This window comes from Fusarium oxysporum, genomic scaffold (genome assembly GCF_000149955.1).
Source record: "Fusarium oxysporum f. sp. lycopersici 4287 supercont2.34 genomic scaffold, whole genome shotgun sequence".
Taxonomy (NCBI): domain Eukaryota; kingdom Fungi; phylum Ascomycota; class Sordariomycetes; order Hypocreales; family Nectriaceae; genus Fusarium; species Fusarium oxysporum.
Genome location: NW_017264846.1, coordinates 480567 through 500043, shown reverse-complemented (window position 1 = coordinate 500043; position 19477 = coordinate 480567). Strand labels below are relative to the sequence as shown.

At 49.4% G+C, this 19477-nt stretch overlaps 4 protein-coding genes across 4 annotated transcripts; 1 reads left to right on the top strand and 3 right to left on the bottom strand.

Annotated features, from left to right (window-relative positions):
* Positions 1-3963: 3963 nt before the first annotated feature.
* Positions 3964-10217, bottom strand: FOXG_22453 (uncharacterized protein; the record flags this gene model as incomplete). The annotated part of the gene is made up of 2 exons (XM_018402861.1): positions 3964-6359; positions 6404-10217. The coding sequence occupies 2 exons, from the start codon at positions 10215-10217 to the stop codon at positions 3964-3966; spliced, it is 6210 nt and encodes a 2069-aa protein (XP_018257052.1).
* Positions 10218-10817: 600 nt separating this feature from the next.
* On the top strand, positions 10818-12011 carry FOXG_22452 (uncharacterized protein; the record flags this gene model as incomplete). Its single annotated transcript, XM_018402860.1, has 3 exons — positions 10818-11195; positions 11241-11278; positions 11333-12011. 3 exons carry the CDS (start codon positions 10818-10820, stop codon positions 12009-12011), a joined length of 1095 nt encoding a protein of 364 aa, XP_018257051.1.
* Positions 12012-13745: 1734 nt separating this feature from the next.
* Positions 13746-14836, bottom strand: FOXG_16394 (uncharacterized protein; the record flags this gene model as incomplete). The annotated part of the gene is made up of 3 exons (XM_018396423.1): positions 13746-14394; positions 14445-14542; positions 14588-14836. 3 exons carry the CDS (start codon positions 14834-14836, stop codon positions 13746-13748), a joined length of 996 nt encoding a protein of 331 aa, XP_018257050.1.
* Positions 14837-17010: 2174 nt separating this feature from the next.
* On the bottom strand, positions 17011-17592 carry FOXG_22451 (uncharacterized protein; the record flags this gene model as incomplete). Its single annotated transcript, XM_018402859.1, has 1 exon — positions 17011-17592. The coding sequence occupies one exon, from the start codon at positions 17590-17592 to the stop codon at positions 17011-17013; it is 582 nt and encodes a 193-aa protein (XP_018257049.1).
* Positions 17593-19477: the final 1885 nt, after the last annotated feature.

The following is a 19477-nucleotide window of genomic DNA, read 5'->3' as shown; positions in this document are numbered from 1 at the left end:
GAAGCAGCGCCCACGCTTCCTCGACCCGACGAACCCGAGCTCACCACCAATTACCTCCATGGCCTTGTCGTTGCTTTCCGCGTTGTCCAGTGTGAAGTACCCAATCTTATCCTGGATACCATAGGCGTCAAGGACGTCCAGTATTTCGGCCGCAATGTTGTGTCCGAAATGGCGAGTTCTCAATTCCGGTACACCAAGCGCCAGCTTGCGTGGCTGGCTATTCTCATCCCGAAAGAAACAAGCAATCCCGTACAAGCTGTGCCTGTTGCCTAACTTCCATCCGTCAAAGGAGACGTGAATCAGGCCGCATGACTGCTTCAGCGCTGCGACGACCTTATCCTTGTGCATTTCGTAGGCCGAGAGAACTTTGCGGCGGATGGTTGTCCTGGTAATATTGGCATCCGTGATCTTGACAAGTGGGTTAAGGTATTCGAATATCTGGCGTAGTCTTCCTTGCTCACAGACGCTAAATGCGTGGTTTTCCTCGATGATCCATTCGAGTAGGAGGCGCTGGAAATGCTTGCGGTCGAAACCCTTGACCAGACTGTTCGCAATGTCTTGTTCGCGCGGGAGTCGCGTATCGAGCTTCATCACTTCGGCGATGGACCTCTGATCCTTGGCCTTTAATTTCTCGGCTTTTTTCTCAGCGGCTGATTTCGTCTTGTCAGGGGGAGCGCGTATTCCATGGCCCTTGAATAAATGGGCGTTCGCATTCTGGATTCCCATCTCCGCGAAGCTTCTGGGTTTGGGATTCTTGTTCTGGATGCAGCGCCTGCAGACCCACCGCCGACTACCAGAAGAATCCTCAACATCATACCCGAAACCCCATACCCACGATGGCGTATCTCGGACGCGTTGGGACCACACGTAATCCGGGAAGCAACGCCAGAGGTACTGATGTTCTACTTCTTCATGTGGTGTTTCCTCTTGCAGGCTGGGAGCTGGCGTCGCTAAAGAAGCCACTGCAAGTGTTGCGGAAGATAACAGGTCAACGTCGTTCGTGGAGGGCGATGTAGACTCCATTCCTTCTGGTTCAGAGCGTCCAGCTGGATCACGGTCGCGGAAGAACGCGAACATGGAGCGCGTCGGCACTGATCCGAGGGAAAAAACCCCAAGTGATGAGCTAAACCATATTAAAGTTAGTGTAACGGGAAGGGTGGATCGCACGGACTAAACCTATTCAAGATGCCAAAATCTCTTCAGGAATCATGTCCTAATACCAGCTACCCTAAATCCACCACCTTCAATCCATTCAATCAATGATAACTCAAAATGGATTGATGTTTATGTAATCCGTATTCGATATTGATTGACGTTGAGTTGACGTTGATCGTCAATCCATTCAACATATTGAAATACGTTGAGTTGAGCACACCCTTGGATATCACTTTAGCATATCACAATACGCAAGTCTGGAGTTCTTCTCGGTGCAAGCCATGTCTTCCGCAGCAGATCATCTCTGAAAGCATGTACTTGTCCCGTTCAATATTGTTCACAAGATACCCAGCAGCTGAGAGACCTGCGTAGAGGCCTGAGGCCTGCAACCACCCTTACTTTGAGGCCTTTCTTGCGTAGTCAGGCCACCTGAAAATTTACTACAAGTAGGGGAACCGTCACATATTACCACTAGGTTCATGCGACTGGATATGGAACGTGGACCATACTTTGGGGCTGTGAATCTGATTCCACATGCTTCTCGCCTGACTCTCTTCTATGCAACTCTCGCTTGACTCTGTATGGGTTTAGCAATCATATCCTCAGCAGCTGAAGCATGGTATGTCAATCAATATAAGGCTATTTTATGTTAGTCTGTTATGATCTTGATTGCTAGTATCGAATACTCTCTATTCACGCGCAGTCTCCCGTTTCGGTTGCGAATTCAATAGGTGAGATCAGGCTTGTCAACAAATAAATGAAATCAAATAGATCCAAATAAATCCAAATGTGCCCATATGAATTCAAATTAAATTCAAATCCAGTCGTTCGTATCCGAATCAAATCCAACTAGGGTCAATTTGATTTGGATTTATTTATTGACATGCCTGGGTCGAGGCACACCGTACTTATGGGAGGCCTGGTGTTGTGATAGAGAACCTTCAGTCATATCGAATATAGCATCAATAATGTTTTTTTTGGTATAAACATAGCGACCCATTTTGGAGATATTTTACGCGCGTAACCTACGTAGAGAGTCCTTAACTTTACGAGAGTCGAAGGATGAGAAAGCGAGAAATGCAAAATTTTCAATATCCTAAAACCGCTATGATACACATAAGGTCAGAAGAAAAATGGCCCAAGATAAGACACCACGTAAAAAAATGCCTGGAGGAACTACGAAGTAAGTTCCGAAAGGTTCCTTAAGGGACCGCAAGGTGGCTGCGCCTGGAGGATTCGTCGAGAGACGGAAGAAAAGACTTACTGGCTGGGCTCGGCCAGACCCTACAAAAGCACAGACCACTCTTCCTTCCGTATTGGGCCATCACACGGTGTATCACATAGTGGGTGGCCTTTGCTTTTACTGTACTGCACTAGCTTGAACTTCATGGGTCCAAGCCACACAGCCACAAGAGGCTTGAAATAACGCAAAGCAGCGAACGCAAGCTGAACAGCCATGCGACATTGTCGCCCTATCTAATATTGATTGCTCGATCCTCTTCGCCAAGTATTTCAGATATGTCCTTGATTCTCGCTCGTGCGGACTGCAGATAAGTCGCTGCTTGCAACGGGACAGGTTACTTGTTTATATATTGATGAATCTATCTTGAATATAATATAATATTTGGTAAGCAGGAGTCAATAAATAGAAACTGGTTAAGCCCTTGGGCCCGTAGAAGGGCATGAGGGATGAACAGAAATAAGTAACTTGGAAATATATGAATACTATACTCCTCGAGTTATTCAAGCCAAGCTAGCAGTTCTGTTGAGCTAGGAGGAAGTTGACATCATCGATATCCTTGTGACGGTACATGAGCACGAACGAGGTCGAGTGCGACTTGAGTAAAATGATTGTTTATAAGGAGAGAAAGAGATTCCTAAGGAAAGCTCTGACTTGAGCTATTTACATAATATTCATAAAGTGAGACTATTTATAAGGTATGAAATTTATATGATCGTTCCCCCACAATCCTCTACCCTACATCTTTGCTCACTCAGTAATATAAATCGGCAGTTGAATAACCAACTAGAAAGACCGCTATAAAGTTACAGCGAGAGACTAGCGAGTTACTAGAAGAGAGTGACAGATTAATGAACCTTATTATGTAGGACTACTGAAGTGGGGCGGATTGGACTGGTGCTGTGAAGGGTAGCTAAATGGCTAGGGCCTAAAGAGGCCTAGCTGTGGGGAGCCATTTTTAGCTAAAGAAGATCGGCATCGTCCTCTTCAACAGAGGCCATCTGTCAGACAGACTGATTTTTACCGTGTCAGTTCTTTATTTTTACTGTAAATTTTTACTGTGATGTATCACGTGTTTCCTGTCACCTCCGCCATCCTGGCCTTTCAATAGGATGATAGAATATCTGTTGAGTCTGCTGGTGGCTGGGATGAGGATATTATTTAAGGAACTGCGCTCCTCTCAGATATATATAACTTAGACCTTTCAATATAACCTGCAACCTTTTTATTTTATCAATATTTAAAAGAACGCGGCTAAAGTCGCCAGTTAATTAATTCATTTACTCTTAAACGTCGAGTCACTGATATCGTCGTAGATACCCAGTCACGCAGCAAGGTGTCAACATGTGACCGGGGACCGGGCGGTCTAACAGCTTAAATTACAGCTCTTTGCAATGCTGCGAAATTCATATTATTAGCATGATACTTTAGCAGTCTAGGGCATCAATGAGGTTACATTAATAGTGAGAAAATTATACAATATTTACTAGAACTTGACAAAATCCTATTATGTAGATAGCCACCTTATAGCTTATAAATGCAAATACCAAGATATATACTGATATATACTACGACTCGGACTCATCATCCTCAGATTCACACCAGAGAGAAGTATCGTCTTCCTCGTCGACTTCGGTTACTGAAGTAGACTCTGCTATAGCATCCCAATCCCGAAACCAGCTCTCATGTCTATAGTCATGCTCGAAGCGCAGTCTTGTCTCGCCCCCCAGCCTCTCCAGCTTGTAAACGCCGTCCCTCATTTGTCTGCCCAATACGTTCTTCGGTTCGATAAAATCGCCTCGCGCTGGTCTCCGGAAGAGATACAGCCCCTCCCACCTCTCCGCCCTCGAGAGCTGCACGTATAGGCTCATAAAACTAGGTCTTGTCTCTGAGCTGCTACCATAAACGCCTTTGAGATTAAGAAGGACCTCTGAGAACTGCTTACCCTGGCTTTTCTGGTCTGTCATAGCGAAGGCGGGGGTACATAGGGGTCCTGTTCTATGAGTGACCAACTGAAAGCCTGGCTTGCTCCTTGACCTGGAATTCTTCCCCCGCATAGAATCGGGGATAACTACTGTCTTGCTCTTGATGAGGAGCGTACCTTTCGGGAGTCCGGGTACCGCAAGGTCCGCGATATCGTCCGACTGGAGGAGAACAGCTGCGGGGGGGCCCAGGTGGAGCGTCACATCGCTGGCGAGGGCAATGGTGCCGCAGGCGAGGTCGGGAAAGATGTCAACTGCCTTGAAGGGCGCCCCATTGACCAGCTTCAGCCCAGTAAGCTGGTTCCGGGTCACTACTACCGGCATTCCTTGCGCATAGAAGAACAACCCAGGGGTTGGGAGCTGTGAGTCGTCTCCATAGCGGAGCACGTCGCATAGCTCTTCTACACGCAACCGCTTTCCTGCTTTAGTGTCGTGCTTTGCCACGAAGATCGAGATATGCTTGCTCTGGGCGCGAGCCCACTGCACGATGGCTGCCATGTTCAGGTCCCACCTATCTTGGTTCAGAGGTGTAACCGCCCTCAGTCCATCGGCGAAAGAGGGCTGAGACGCTTGGTTATAGAGGCGACGATATAGCCGTTGGAAGTCCAGCTCGGTCTGCTGTCCATTACGCAGGCGCCGGAGGAAGCCACGCAATCTTGCACAACCAGCAGTGCGGACCTGTTCGCGAAGCATGACGACCGTTGTAAACTGGAGGAACAGTTTATGTGCTGCTACATGCTTTGCCAAGCTCTCCGGTCTCTGTTTGCTGTGCTCTCTGGGCTCTGATAGGAGGAGGCTGGTCTGTCTGACCGGGTCAAACTGGAAGAAGTCGCCAAAGAAGATGACGATTGGGATCCCACCAAAAGGGCGATGCGCGTCATCTCTATACAGCCTCAAGCGGCTGTCTACAGATGCTAGCGTGAGGCCGCCTACCTGGCTGATCTCGTCGACGATCAACATGGTCTTACTCTTCCAACGTAGCTTTTCTTCTTCCGATATATTCCTCGTAATCTCTGTCTTGTCTTCAAATCCAATGTTGCACGCCGAATGGAGGGTCACTCCGCCAATGAGTGCAGCTGCGTTTCCGCTGGCGCCTGTCACGAGCAGCGTGTGAAGGCCGTCTTTCAGCCGAAACATGTCCTTGATAGCGTGTATAACGCGAGACTTTCCCGTGCCTCCTTCACCGCCGACGTATTGGAGGTGCTGCTTGCCCTCCTCTTCCTGGAGCTGAGTGCCGCGCTCGTCGAGGAAGACTGCCGGTAGCAACACCGCCATCGACTGGAGCTTGTTCAAGGTCCACCCCCTCGCCAGACTTACAGCGACGTCGACATGTGACATATAAGGGCCGACTTCGAGACGCATCTGGCCCGCCGGACCAACTCCGTTCGCCAGTGTTTCTTCCGTCTGAGCGGGCCGCCGTGGGACATCTGGCCTTCTATGGGGCCCATCAGCGTGCGCGGAGGACGCATTACTCTCCCTACCCTGGATATTTGCCGTGACGCTGGTGTCTTCTTTCTTCTGTAACTTCAATATCGCATCAATTTCCTCCCTGCTGAGGAGGCCCGTGCCCCGGAAAGGCGCATCTTGAATGTCTTGCAGCATCGTGTAGAACTGTCGGCCCCGCTGGGCGGCAGTGTTGTCGTCCTCTCCCATATCGATTGCCCTCGCCTCTTCATATAAGCATCTCAGCACCGAACTTACGGGCATATCCTTAATCTCGCTCCTCCGGGCTGCGGTTAGGACGCCCAGAAAGGCGTTGTAATACTCTTGTGAATCAGTGTTCTCTTCATCTGCCCTGGTGCCATCCTCCTCCTCCCTTTGATCGCCAAAGGCATGCGCATCCACGATCTCTTCAAAGTCCTGGTCTAGACCTTGAATCTTACGGTCGGCCCGAGCGTCTTCTACAGAAACGCGCAATAGAGTGATGTTATGGACGTAGGAGCGAACTCGGTCGCTTAGCTGTTCCTGGAACCTTCGTCGAACTCGTCCGTAAGACGACCATCAAACACAGGCACCGCCATTTTACCTGGAGTTCGAAGGCATTGGACCCAGCCTTTACAGACTGTTGCTGTTGGTGGAAAAGGAATGGGTGTCGTACCTCTCCAGTGGTAGCGTTCCTTCTTCAAGACCACAAAGGACATATAGTCGTAGAAGCAAAGTTCTTGGAGAATTGGGCCCCGGTGTTTGTAAGCTTCCAAATAGGGCAACTTAAAGCCGTCTGTTTGAAAATAGATGTTGTCTGGTTGCGGGTCTCGACCAAGTGCCAACAGTGCTTCCTTTAAACCCGGCCACTGTTTGGCACAGGCCCAGTACAAGGAATTGATATGCACCCAGGTCCAAGCAGGAACATTTGTGAAGTCGGTCCCGAAGCCCAGCAGATAGCCAAGCACCTCAGGCTGTGAGAGCTCTCTGCTCGTGAAAATCCGGTTTGCGATGCGTAGTAAAAACGATTTAGTTTCATCTCCTATCGTCGACGTCGACGTCGATGCCAACGTCGTGCCTTGATTGCCTGGTCCCCCTTGCTGTTGCCGGGCCAGGTCCAATAACTCTGCGGCAAGGGCGAGCCGCTTCCACATAGGAGCGTTAAGCTTCGTAGTATAGTTGCAGATGTAGTGTATGAGTGCCAGCCCTTTTTTTCGCGTAAGAATCATTGATACATCATGGTTGTGCCGTAGCCCTATGGCCATGCTCTGGTTATACTGATTGACCATATGATGATCTCTCTTCACTTCGAGCAGGCCGTCGTCTGTAAAGCCGGTCTCCAGCACAAGTCTCCAAGGAGCCCGGAAACGGCATAGCTGCGTTCTACACTTTGCCAGGCCCGCCTTCAAAACTTCCTTAATAGAGTACTTGACACACGTAGCAGTATGGTGGTGGACCTGGCAGCGAGATGCAATAAAGTTGGCCTCACGCTTAAACGCCCTCGATAACCACTCCGCGTCGTGTATCAGCTCAGGCTCGACTACAGTAGTCTTCTTGCCGCACTCTACCACCTCCTTCGCCAAGGCCTCGTTCAGGGTCGCAGTAAATATATCGTCTACGAAGCTCTTGACCTTCGACCGGTATTCTCCCTCATCAGGATCGGCCATGTGGCGGACGAGATCCGATAGGGCCAGGTTGCCATGTAACCATAGGAGGCCGTGTAGGTGAAGAGCCCCGCGGTCGTTGGTCTCTACGGTTGCATAATAATGGCTCACGTTCCCATAAACAGACGGTCGCCCGACGCGAACGTAATGCTCGAAAAAAAGAGAGATCTCGCGGAAGAAGAAGAGCGTTGAGCTGAGAGGGTCGTGGACCGAGAGGGTTGTCACCTGCAGCGATGTGCTTAGAGCACGAAGCAACGCTCTAGCGGCCTCATCATCCCGTCCCCTATGCGCCGCGAGCTTCAGCTTCACCGGGTTGTTGATATCATTGGGATTTAGGGTAAACCAGATGGCTGTGAGGCTAAATGCCACTATCATCGACCATATCTTCTTCCGCATTGATAGGCGGCTCTCATTTGATAAAGGATGCCGGCTACCGTAGAGCGAGAGTTCCTTCATAAGTGCGATAACGTCCCTGTCTGTGGTCTTTCCCATCTCAAACATCTCCTTTTGTGCTTCGCGCAAGCGCTCGGGCGTCAGCCTCTGGTGTATTCCCTCGACACGCCGAAACGCCGACCGCTTCAGGCGGCCCTGGGCAATCCACCGGTTCCGAGACCTGACCATCATATTGAATACAAGGAAGGAGAAGGCAGGGTGTTGGGCGCAATGCCCGCCGTGCCGCTGCAGAACGACTTTGGCCCAAGACTCCAGGGTCATATCTCGTATCAGGGGATTTGCTGGATCTCCCACCTCGTTCCGGTCCGCCGCTCGTGGTCCGCCGTGGCCATAAGGGAAGCAGGTAGGGAAGGTTTTTGGGAAATAGTCTGGAGAAAAGCCGTCCGCGAACTCGCGACCATGTGATACCCGGATGAACGGACGACCTGAGGAGCCATGAACCTGCATCGACGGGGCCTCGCCTGCAACACCTTCGTACCTATCGTCGAATTGGCGCTCTGCCTGCAGGGCTATACTGATGAAATCTAGCTTGTCCTGCTCTGCGAAGGCAGCCTGCTCGTCGATCGGGAACATCGCCGAGGAGCGCAGCTCAAACGCCCGCTCTGACGTTTCCTCGGCCGTCGCCTCCTCCAAGCTAGGGGGTTGCTGTACGCCATGCGGCGCAGGCTCAGATTGTCCAGGGTTACACTTAGACTTTTCTGCCAGCTCTATCGCAATGTCCTCGACCGATGACGATTGACCAGGAGTGTCCTGCCCTCGATCAGTTGGAGGCACGATCTGTGCTGTCCGTATAAGCTCTTCTGCAGTCTCTTCTTCCCTCACCATGCGTTGGTAGGCCTGTGTTGGCACATCGCTGCCGCCTTCAAAATCCCAACTTTCCATCTCCTCTTCATTGATCACAATGTCGACGTAAAGAGGGTTGTTTGCTCGCAGCCACTGTAACGTTGTGCGGATGGCACCAGGTCGAACGCTGAGCAGTTTACTCACATCTCGAGGCGTGGGCCGCTCTAAGCCGGTCCAAATCACATGCACCTGCTCCAGTGTCGACACAAGTGGGTGCGGCAGGATTGTGGCAGCCAAAGACTCCACGTCGTTGGGGAACACCGTGATGTGACCCGCGACGTGCTTCCGATATGTCGGGCCGGTTAGCTGGCCACGTTGGATGTTAAACTTAGTGATGAACCCATATGCCACATTGAAAGAGATCAGCTTCTCCTCGAGAGGGGTAAGGTCTTTCAGCTCCTTTGGATACCGATGCTCGCAGCCGATGAGCATCGTGCTCCCCATGCATGCCTCCGGGACTCTGCCTCGGTCGAAAGCCGCTCGACAGGAAAAGCATATCGGCACTACAGTCTCGCCATCTCCCTCCGGGAAGCATCTCTTACACGCCAGTAAGTTGGTCATCGCTGAACGAATCTCGTCAGGCAACGCCCTTTCCCAGTCGACATGATCTAGGTCCCGTGGCTTCTTCTGTAGATAGCAAACCGAGCATACTGCTATCTCCATGCTGCCTTCATCGTGGAAGGCTTTCAGAAAGGACTGGACTGTGTCGATCTTACGATTTGCAGGCACAGGGTTGCACCAGTCACGGCGATTCGAGGCCGCTTGCTTCTCTTGGAAGGATTGCTCTACTGGTTGCATCAGCCTGCGTAGCGCTTCTTTGTGCCGCATAATCATCTCCATGGACATCAGGTCAGGAGGAGCTGCCTGTTGGGCCGGTATGGTACCCGAAGGTCCATCTTGCCGTGGCTGACGACGTCTTTGGTTATTATCAGTCTTCGCGCGCTTAAGAGACCTCGGGTGCCCCAAGAAGGATTCATACTCCGGGTTTGGTAAATCCAGCTCCTGTCTCGCCTCCCTAGCTCGTCGACGGCGCTTTCTCGTGCGCGACGCCAGCTCCTCTCGACGTCGAGCCTCCTCCTCTTGACGCCGACGGTGTCTCTCCAGCCACTGTCTTCTCTCTTCAGCTTGTGGGTGGCGTTCTCTTTCTAGTTCCTGCTGTCGTATCCTCTCCTCTTGTTGGCGGCGGCGTTCTTCTTCCCGCTGCCGAATTATCTCCGCTCGTTTCTCCACTCGTTGGCGGCGGCGCTCTTCCTCCTGCACCCACCTCACTGTCTGCTGCTGATATCTTATCGCCTCCCGCTCGCGTCGCCTTTGCTCTTGCAGCCGCTGCCGCGCTGCTTCCCGTATGGCCCGACTCTCGTCACTTTGAGGTCCTGTTCTCGTCTGCTGCTGCTGACTAGGCAGTTGTGTCTGTGGTGGAGTGGGTAGGAAAGAAGAATAATCATGTGATTCAGCCATGCTGAAGTACTTATCGAGGTTCCTATTCAAATATTGCCGTATAGCGATATATGACGTTGGTAAGCCCTTTGTTGGTGACTCTATAGGTTTCTTAAAACTGACTCTTTCTCTGGATAGGAGAAGCATGCGAGGAGGCCTAGAAGAGCAGAGCGACAGACCCATAGCATGGATCCCCTTTCCAAACCCATCTTACGTAGGGTTACAAGCTCCAATCACTGTTATCACATTTACAGCTATCTGTTGTTTCTGCCGAGATCTCCCTCAAACTTTATCACTTCTGCCGATGCCTCAGATTATTACCCCCTCATTAACCCCTCTTTACAACCCAGGATATCCTAGCTTTCAGGTGCAACACACTACTAAGTCTGTCAACTGATACTTTGTGGCAATATACCGTACGGGCTATACTTCAGAACCTAGCTTAGTGTAGCAGTATGCTACATTGACGTCAGGGTCAGAGCATTACTAAAATCAGTATATATCTACATAGCAAGCCACCATTTTTCAAAGAGGGGGACTTAACACCCTCATCTCCTTTGCCCTTATCTCTCCTAAACTTATTTCACTTATGATACTGCATATAATTCTATTGCCACTAATATGACGACTTCCTCGGCCTCTGTCATTTGCCCGATACCTCCATTGCCAAATAAGCGTGGGCAGGGAGCGATCGGTGCGGATCTCATCATCACCTACCATTCCGACCTAGCCCAGTGCGAAATCCTCCCAGCTGGCTCACGCTATACGAATGCAGGGAACTTCAAGGCTGGGACCTTCCTGCCTTTTATTCAGCCTGCATTCATTCTCGACCTCTATCCGTGCCTCCTCAGTCCTGAAGATGGCGAGATCTCAGGACTTCCTTTGCTACTCTCCATGTTTAACGCCGGAGCAAGAACAGCGACCTTGGAGGAGGACTGGGAGGGGAAATGGTTCACTATAGTCGCCCGAATTTTTCCAAACAAACTTACCTTCCATGGCGTAAGTTTGGATGGATGGGAGACAGAAGAAACTGAATCTGTGCAGGTTGCGCTGGCACTACCGCGTGATGGCGGCTTGACTCCGTACGTCCTCTCACGTCGTATTCATACCAGTTATCGATGCTTACAACCCCACAGTATTGTCCCTCGACTCCTCGATGGTAGCGATGAAAGTGCCCCCTGGCCAAACTCTTCAGCACATATATCCCTTGCCGGCCCTGTCGATCTAGATACCTTCCATATCAAGGAGGATGTCTGGCCAGAGCCACTGAGCAAGACTTCGGTGTTCATAAAGCTAGGTTCTTACTTAGTGCCAGAAAACGACCGCCCTCCTCACAAAGGCGTACACGTATGCCACGTCCTCCTCCTCTTCCCCGTAGAGCAACAACCATGGCATTCTCTACTCGGGTGGATGCGACAAGCTGTGAACCCCTTTCCTAAAGGGTCGTGGATTGTATGCAGCGGTCGCGTCTTGGGGGTCCTTAACCGCGACCTTATCCAAGGCCCTCAAGTCGTCGATTCCACCGTCCGGATCTTAGTAATTCTCCCCGACGATTGGGAATTCGTTCGACAGAGTACCCTGTCTACACATAATACATACATGCCCACATCGTCGAATCCTGTCAATGAGTCGCCTACGCCACCACGACCAGCTGGCCCTGGGGCGTTGCAAGCAGAAACCCATTCTCGTCTCCAATCCGCGGTCAAAAGCAGTCTCCGCAAAGGAAAGCTGCTTCCCCGACACTGCCATCAAAGCAGTCAGATTGCGAGGCGACCAAACCACCAGCCTGCCCTAGAGGAAAGCATACACCACTGACTCCAACCACAATTGACGTTAATCCAGTGCTTCCAATTCCAAGTTCGGGTATGGCTTGTCCCTTCTAAACCTCTTCCTTGAGCTAACTGGCGATTCAGATAGCGATTGTACGGAAAATGGTTCAGACACAAAGCAAATGTTGGATGACCAACTCGATCCTACTTCCCCTACTCCCACACGTAAGAGGAAGCAACAAAGCACTCCTGAGCCAATACGAAGCAAGAGAACCACAGCAAGAAAAAGGAGGGCACAGTTATATGACTAGATTGCCGGTATTGACTAAAAACATAACCTTTCTGTGATGGTCGGGTCTAACCTATATCTACAGTAGGTCCCAGACTTAGGAGTGTATAATCTAATGGATTATGACGTTATATTAAGCATTATAAGTCATGATGTAGTAATAGTAAAATTGTACATTGATAGCTGTCACACTATCTATCTAGGAAAGTGCTAAATGAATGTCTTATATACTAAGTGCGTTACACTGGACTTACTACTGAAGAGTGAAAATGAGTGTATATATATCTATGGTTCTCGACTGGATTGGAGGGGGTGCCATAGGAATCGCTGATGATTCCCATGAATCACTGGTGATCCGTTGGAGTGGTGCTCCGATCCGCTGAAGTCGCGCGCAACAGCTTTGACAGTTCCCGTTAAAAATGGGGCCCAGGGTTCTGCCACGGGTGACCGCCTGGTCTCGACCCAGGTCATCGTAACACCTTAAATCTGTTGGACATTACGTGTATTCGGTTCATTGATGTGAATTGGTGTGTATTCATGTTGTGTTTTGTTGAAATCTGCCCCTTAGAGGTTTTACCATTTCGGCTGTAATCTTAAAGTATCCCTGCTTGCACGTGAGGCCCCAGCACCTATTCAACAAAATCCACCATCTTACTGATAATACCTACAAGCAGCCCTTCTTCACCAGCTTCATCACGCTAGCACAGTTCCTCCAGGCTTCCTTTGGCGGGCCGCTTGCCGGACCGGTCCCTCCAGTAATACACTACAGTTTTTTCTTTCGCGAATGGCTTCATTATGCTAAAATACGGTGCAAATAAAATGGTAGGATTTGTATGGAGCGGTGATTTTTTGTGCTATGCTTTAAGTGGCGGGGAATGGTAGTAAGGGGACGGTTGGGGAAGGGATTGTGGGAGTACCGATACTTCTGTACAGGAGGATGCCATTAATACCGGAAAGTACAACTACCTCCCCTAATCTTACCAGCGGCCTTGGCATCTATCAACACTTCGTCTAAGTACCGCACCTCCCGGCAGATCGCTAGATGACCCGCATGTCATTCGGTAGATGGATAGATATAGATTTACAACTATCTACATCTACATTTCATCTACATTGGTAGATAGATTCACCAGCCTGGTCACCTCCCTAGCTCACAGATAGTTAATAGTCAAACCGTCATTACGAGAAGCCTCAACTTACTAATTCTGTCTTGGATCCACGTGCGTAGACATCTCACAAGGGCCTGAAGATCAAAAATACCACAAATCACCAAAATTCGGGCCCCGTGGATGTCGCACACGTTAGGGGCCGACTAAGCTAGCTTAGTTGGCTCCCCGGGGCTTGCCCCGCATGAGCCAACGGATAATACTACAGAGTCGAGAGTCGTTAGGGTTCATGACCGCATAGATTCGTCGCCGTAGCCAGAATATATCATGGGCTCACCCACGCCTAGCATCACTTCTGAATTGGGACATGAGAGGGCTTGAGGCTTCATGGTGCCGAATTCTGATTCCCATGACCCTGATTCAACAGATCCATGTTCGTCATCATGTCGTTTCGTCGTTGTAAGAATTGTATGGTGAGGTCGCTATGCTGGGGCTGGGCGATAGACCAAGCGGGGAAGTTGCTCATCGCGGGGGCTCGCGAGGGGAATAGAGTCGAAGCGCCAATCACGGGTGGCTGAGGAGCAAAATCGCAATCGACGCTGCCTGTGAAGCCCTGTGGTAAGAGGGTCAAGGCATCAGTGTTACAAACGCCGGCCTTTCGGTAATCGTGCTCAATGTCGGAGTGATTGAGCTCCGATGATGACGCTCCCTCGGTTCGGTTGCACGCGGAAGAATTCGCGTCCTTGATAATCTCCGTTTGAGGTTTGTATTTCTTTCGTCGATCGTTGTGCTCTCGCACTAGCTTAGCTGTTCGGGCTTCATCCTTAGGGAATACTGAGTGCACGGGAAGGTCGACATCTTTGTTCAGGCGGATGCAGCCGAGCTTCTGGACGATGTTGTGGATCACGGGTTGGCCGCGGTCATCGAGTTCGGGCTCACCCAAGTCCCAGGATTGGTTATTTCGGACCATGGAGTAAAGCTCATGGACGGTAGTAATGAGAGCGTATTGTGTGTTCTCGAGAACCTCGGCGTAACTGTAGCATATAAGTAAAATGGGGAACACTATGAACTTTTGCATACGTACCTGCTAGGCACCTGCTTGTTTTTCGTCTTCTTTCGTACACCAGCGGTGCAAACTAGGCTGTCGTCCTTGCATCGCCTGCATGGGAACTCACCGTCACACTTAACTCCGTGTTAATAAAGGTAGGGGGTTGAGAAGGTAAGTACCAGAAAACATGCCTTAGTCTTCTTCATTCGACATCGTTCACAAGCCTTCCACACACGCTTATTCCGACCGTCCATGCCAGTTTTATGTGGGATATGGTCGTGGCGGTGAATTGTGGCAGCGCTTGAGCTGGCTCGCTTGGAGGGGCGCTGCATAGGCTTGACCGACTTGGTACTTGATGATATACTCTTTCGCGAGAGGGTTGATTTATGGTCCTCGACAAGAGGGGAAGTCGGGCTACCTGTCCCCATTGTAGCTTTTGTGCCTATTATATGCGAAACAGGCTGAGGCGACATATCATCCAGGCGAAGGGCTGTGAATGGATTGGGTGATGGGTTGTATGTAAGCTAGGGAGAGAACCCATCATCTGGGACAGGAGTGGATGGATGGACGGATGGGTGGATATGTAAGAGAATATTGAGAACTGAAATGGAAGAATGTCACGTTGTGTATTTTACATAATGGGGCGTGCGATCGCTATAGCAGTGATACACCAGTGGGACCCAGCATAAAGATGTATATGGGACTTGGAGCGGGGAAGCAACTCAACCTCGAATATATACACATTCAATGAGACACATCAGAGAATCAGGGTTCGTAACATAAAAAAAGAGGGGGGGAAAAGAAGGGTTTGAGGAGCTTAATAATAATAGCCCGTCGAAACCAAGGTTGGATCTCGTGTGACTAGTGGCTTAACTAACAAGTCATGAACGTTATACACACGGCTAGACCGGACTCTTTCGGTACCTTCAAAGATCATCAAACTTATCTCACACCACTGTATGAACCCACTTGGATGCAGAGATGGAGGTAGACGGAGGGGAGTGGGCGGATACACACATGAACAACACACACACCAATTAATGGAAAAATTATCCGTATACGATGTGGCACAAGCTGCCAGTACATATCTATTAACACCATCTCTACACAACTCGATTACATTTTTCTTAAGTCATGAGTGGGAAGATGTTGTAGTTTCCACAGCTTACCTAGCATCGAAGTGGAGCACATGCCGTGCATAAAGCTTTTTTCCCCTTCATCAATGCAATGGGTTGATGGACCTGATTCGACCGTATCTCGTGTTCGTACTGACCGGAATGCTATGTTGTGACAAGCAGCTAAGCAAAGACGTAAGCAGTGTTCGTCTCCAAGCTTTGTGACTGTACTTCTTAGTTTGAGGCTTTGTGAATCTAGTTACAATGTCGTATGCGAGTCATTTTTCGCAACTGACTTGGTCAATCACGATTGAGACAGGCGTCTAAGATGTTAGTGCGAGTGTAGCTATTAAATCACTTATGTGATTGGTCGAGGCTAGACTTCAGTGCGGGGTAGAGGCAGCCAATAACACTGCACAATCCGGAAAGACCCGAGATATACGCAATTAGAATGTGATTAGTTAGGTGTTTCGCAGGGCGGTCTTCCATCTTTCCACTGCAGCATCAGATCATTATTGACTTTAGCTAATTTAGCGGCTTCGTCTCTGTTGCGACGGAACGATACATGGGGTCAGGCGTCTTTTTCCACACAGCCATCCACATAAACCAGCCCAACGTCCCGCCCCAGGTGGAGAATGCCGAGCCCAGATATAAAAGACAAACGTCAAGCTCTCGCGTACCTTGCCCGCCCATAACTTCAAATCGCCGCAAGACGGAAGCACATATCCAGCTAGAGAACTGCACCCTGAAGAATGCCGAACACCGAGCCGAATATTCAGAAAAGCGAAGACACGACTTCCCAGCAGAAAGAACTCCCGGGTGACACGGCACAGAATGAAGTCCGTCTCGATCCGTGGCAACGGTGGTCGCCTGCCCCGTGCTGGTGGTGGCAGAACCCTCTTTCGGCTCCGGGAGACAACGTTCCGACTGCAAGGGTCGGCGCTCCCTCATCGGCTGCTCCCATCGGCATAGGGCTACCGCCCCTTGGGTGCCCCTGGCTTGTGAGTCACTGCCCTGGCTGCGGGCAGGGATACCATGGTTGGCCAGCTTGTAGGGCCCCGTATCCTGCACCGGGATGTGGATGGGGTTGTGGGGCGAATTGGCCACGCCGCGTATGCCATCATTGCGGTAGCCATCATTGACGAGACGGAGTTGACTATGCGAAAGTTGGGAAAAGAGAAGTTTTTTTTTTTTTTTTTTTCATTTTTTTTTTCAGGACCATGTAATATACTTGTTGAATATTCGCTTACCCAAGCCCTGATGGTTTCCCTCATTTGTACACAATGAATTGAGACTGATACTGTTGATGCATAACTACAAGTTGCTGGCCCACGTCTGCCGTGAATATAAAGGGCTCTTTAGTATCTGGCATTTTCCAGCCACCGCGATAAAACCAGATGCCTGGCAGTCAAGACTAGCCTCCCAGTTCCATGGGTTTGTTCCAGCGCGCGAGGGGCGACTCGATATGTCTTCGAGACCTGACTGTGTTACTCTTTGCGACGGTTGACTACGATCACCTTCTGGTATTTCCCTCTGCCTTCTTTCCTATCTTTAGCTTCGAGGACCGCTGTTAGTAAAAGAGCAGCCAGCGTCGACGCCTGTGCAACAACTCGAGCCTGGACAAGTTTCCTGGCGCCCCTGGTTGAATGGTCCCGTCTCATATTCGTGAGAGCGACCGCCATCGTGATAGCCCATGTTCCTCCAAGAACTTGAAATCGATGATCATACAGCCAATCTTTTGCTCGCTGTCCCGGAGACTCTTCAGCATAAATTCTTTTGACCTGCTGTTCGGCCTCGTCTTCGTATCTCCTCAGTTCAGGGTGCAGGTATGATTGAAAGGCATGAGATGCTCGGTTTGCGCCAATGCTGATAGTGAGCATTCCGGGGTAGATGCAAGTGGTGCTCTTGACGTAGAGGGGTAATTGTCTGAACGGGGAATAGAAACGATGTAGACCTGTTGCCAATGCAATGCCGAATGCGAGGCCAGAAACGCCGGTTTTGATCCCTTCCCGCAAAATGGAGCGGTAATACTGGTCCTCTTCGTCCTGTGCAATCACTTTGGTATGCATTTTCTCTGGAACGTGGGAGGTTAAAGATATGGATATACCGAGAGACCGGAGAAGGCTGAGAGATCTGAACGGAATAGAGATGCAGGCCACAGCATTCCTTTCCCCTGGATCGATGATGACATGGAAATAAAGCTCGATCAAAAATGAACCGATCGCGTTAATAGAGAGATATAAAATTGGGGGTGTGATGCTCATCATCACAGGAAGCTTAATATGACTCTAACTACCACGAGAAAGGTGATACTGTTGTTTTGAAAGCTTATATCCGCTCCAAGTGCATCATGCATCAGCCACGATCATATGATCAGGTGAATCACAACCACGTCATAATGAATATAAAAGCCTAATTATCCATTATTATTCCTCATCATCGCATGCAAATCATCGATAGTATGCTGGGAGAGAATATGATTCGTGTTTTTGTGAATGATTATGAACTTTCTTAATGCGGTAAGACGGAATAATTATAACATCAGATTGTGCTTCGCTCCTCCCAATAGCAATCACTCGCCTCGTATCAGCTCATCGCACGGTGTTCAATAGCATCATTTACCTCGGTAAATCCGAAGTGTAGCCACAAATCACTGAGTTTTGGCTTGGGTTTATGAGCACCATCGCAATTGAAAACCACAACCAAAATCTCAGACATTCTGATACAGATTAATCTCGTCAGGCGTTTGGTCTTATGACAGAGACAGGCTAAGAGACCGACATAAAAATCCATAAAGGCACAATTGCGGAGCTGTTGAACTCGAAAGAAATCTTTCGATATATTTGTAAATGATACAAGGCGCCAACAAGTCACTCGCCCCACATCCCATAGATAATACAGCTAGTACAAGCGGGGTACGAGAGGTTCGTTCAAGGAAGCATTTACTAGCAAATCACATACAAATCATTATTTATTAAAACTATGACTTCCCAAGTAATTCCATCAAACACAAGATAGCTATTACTTCGATAACTATAGCTTCCACACACTCTCAGCGAGGGGCTGAAGATCCCATCGGAGTGCCAGTTTCCCCGGCGGAAGAAGCCGGCCACAACTTCGTGCCTTAACATAGAATATCGTGATTTTCACATCAACCCTCTGCCCCAGGAACGACTTGAATTCTTCCAGATTTTTATGCCTATTTCTACCCTTCAGTATAACGAGATAAGAGATATTCCTACAGTGGACGGCCTTGTACGTGCCTTAGATGTATTTATTTATGTTTGTCTTATAACTTATCTTGTTCCCGGTTTCCTAGGTCTCGTAATTTATAGAGAGATAATAGGCTTATGCTCTTCCTTTTAACTATCCATACCGGTGCTAATAAGGAATGTACAGAAAAGGAAAGAAAGCCAGCTAATAAGTGCATGTAATTACAAGCTATATAGCAAATCTTTGGTGGTGATGCCTTCAAAATCATCCCAATACCAATGGTTGCCGCTATTTATAACTGTCAGATGAATCACGTTGACCGAGGCGACTAGTTAAGGGCATATATCAGCTATAAGCAGTATTTTCGGCGTGGCCCTTGGCAGGCGCTTCTTTGGGGTTTCCTTCTTGAAGTAGCCCTTGTGAATAGCTTCATTTTACAGCTTACAACGCCGTGCCCTAACTGGAAGCCCTATATAACTCTCAAAGACTACAAGAAATGCATCTACGATGCGATTTGTATCACATATGAACAGGAAGGTCAGGCAAGGAAGAGAAATCGTACAGGGAAGGAAGAGGACATTGACGATCTGAAAACACGGCAAAAACACATACAAAGAGATGTCAATCATTTCCACAGGGGCATCAAATCGGCTTGCCTAACTTGCAAAGGCCTCAAGCAGGGGCAGCGTCAACCTTGTAAGAAGAGGAATGCCAAAGGAAGCTATCTGCAGCCGATAACGG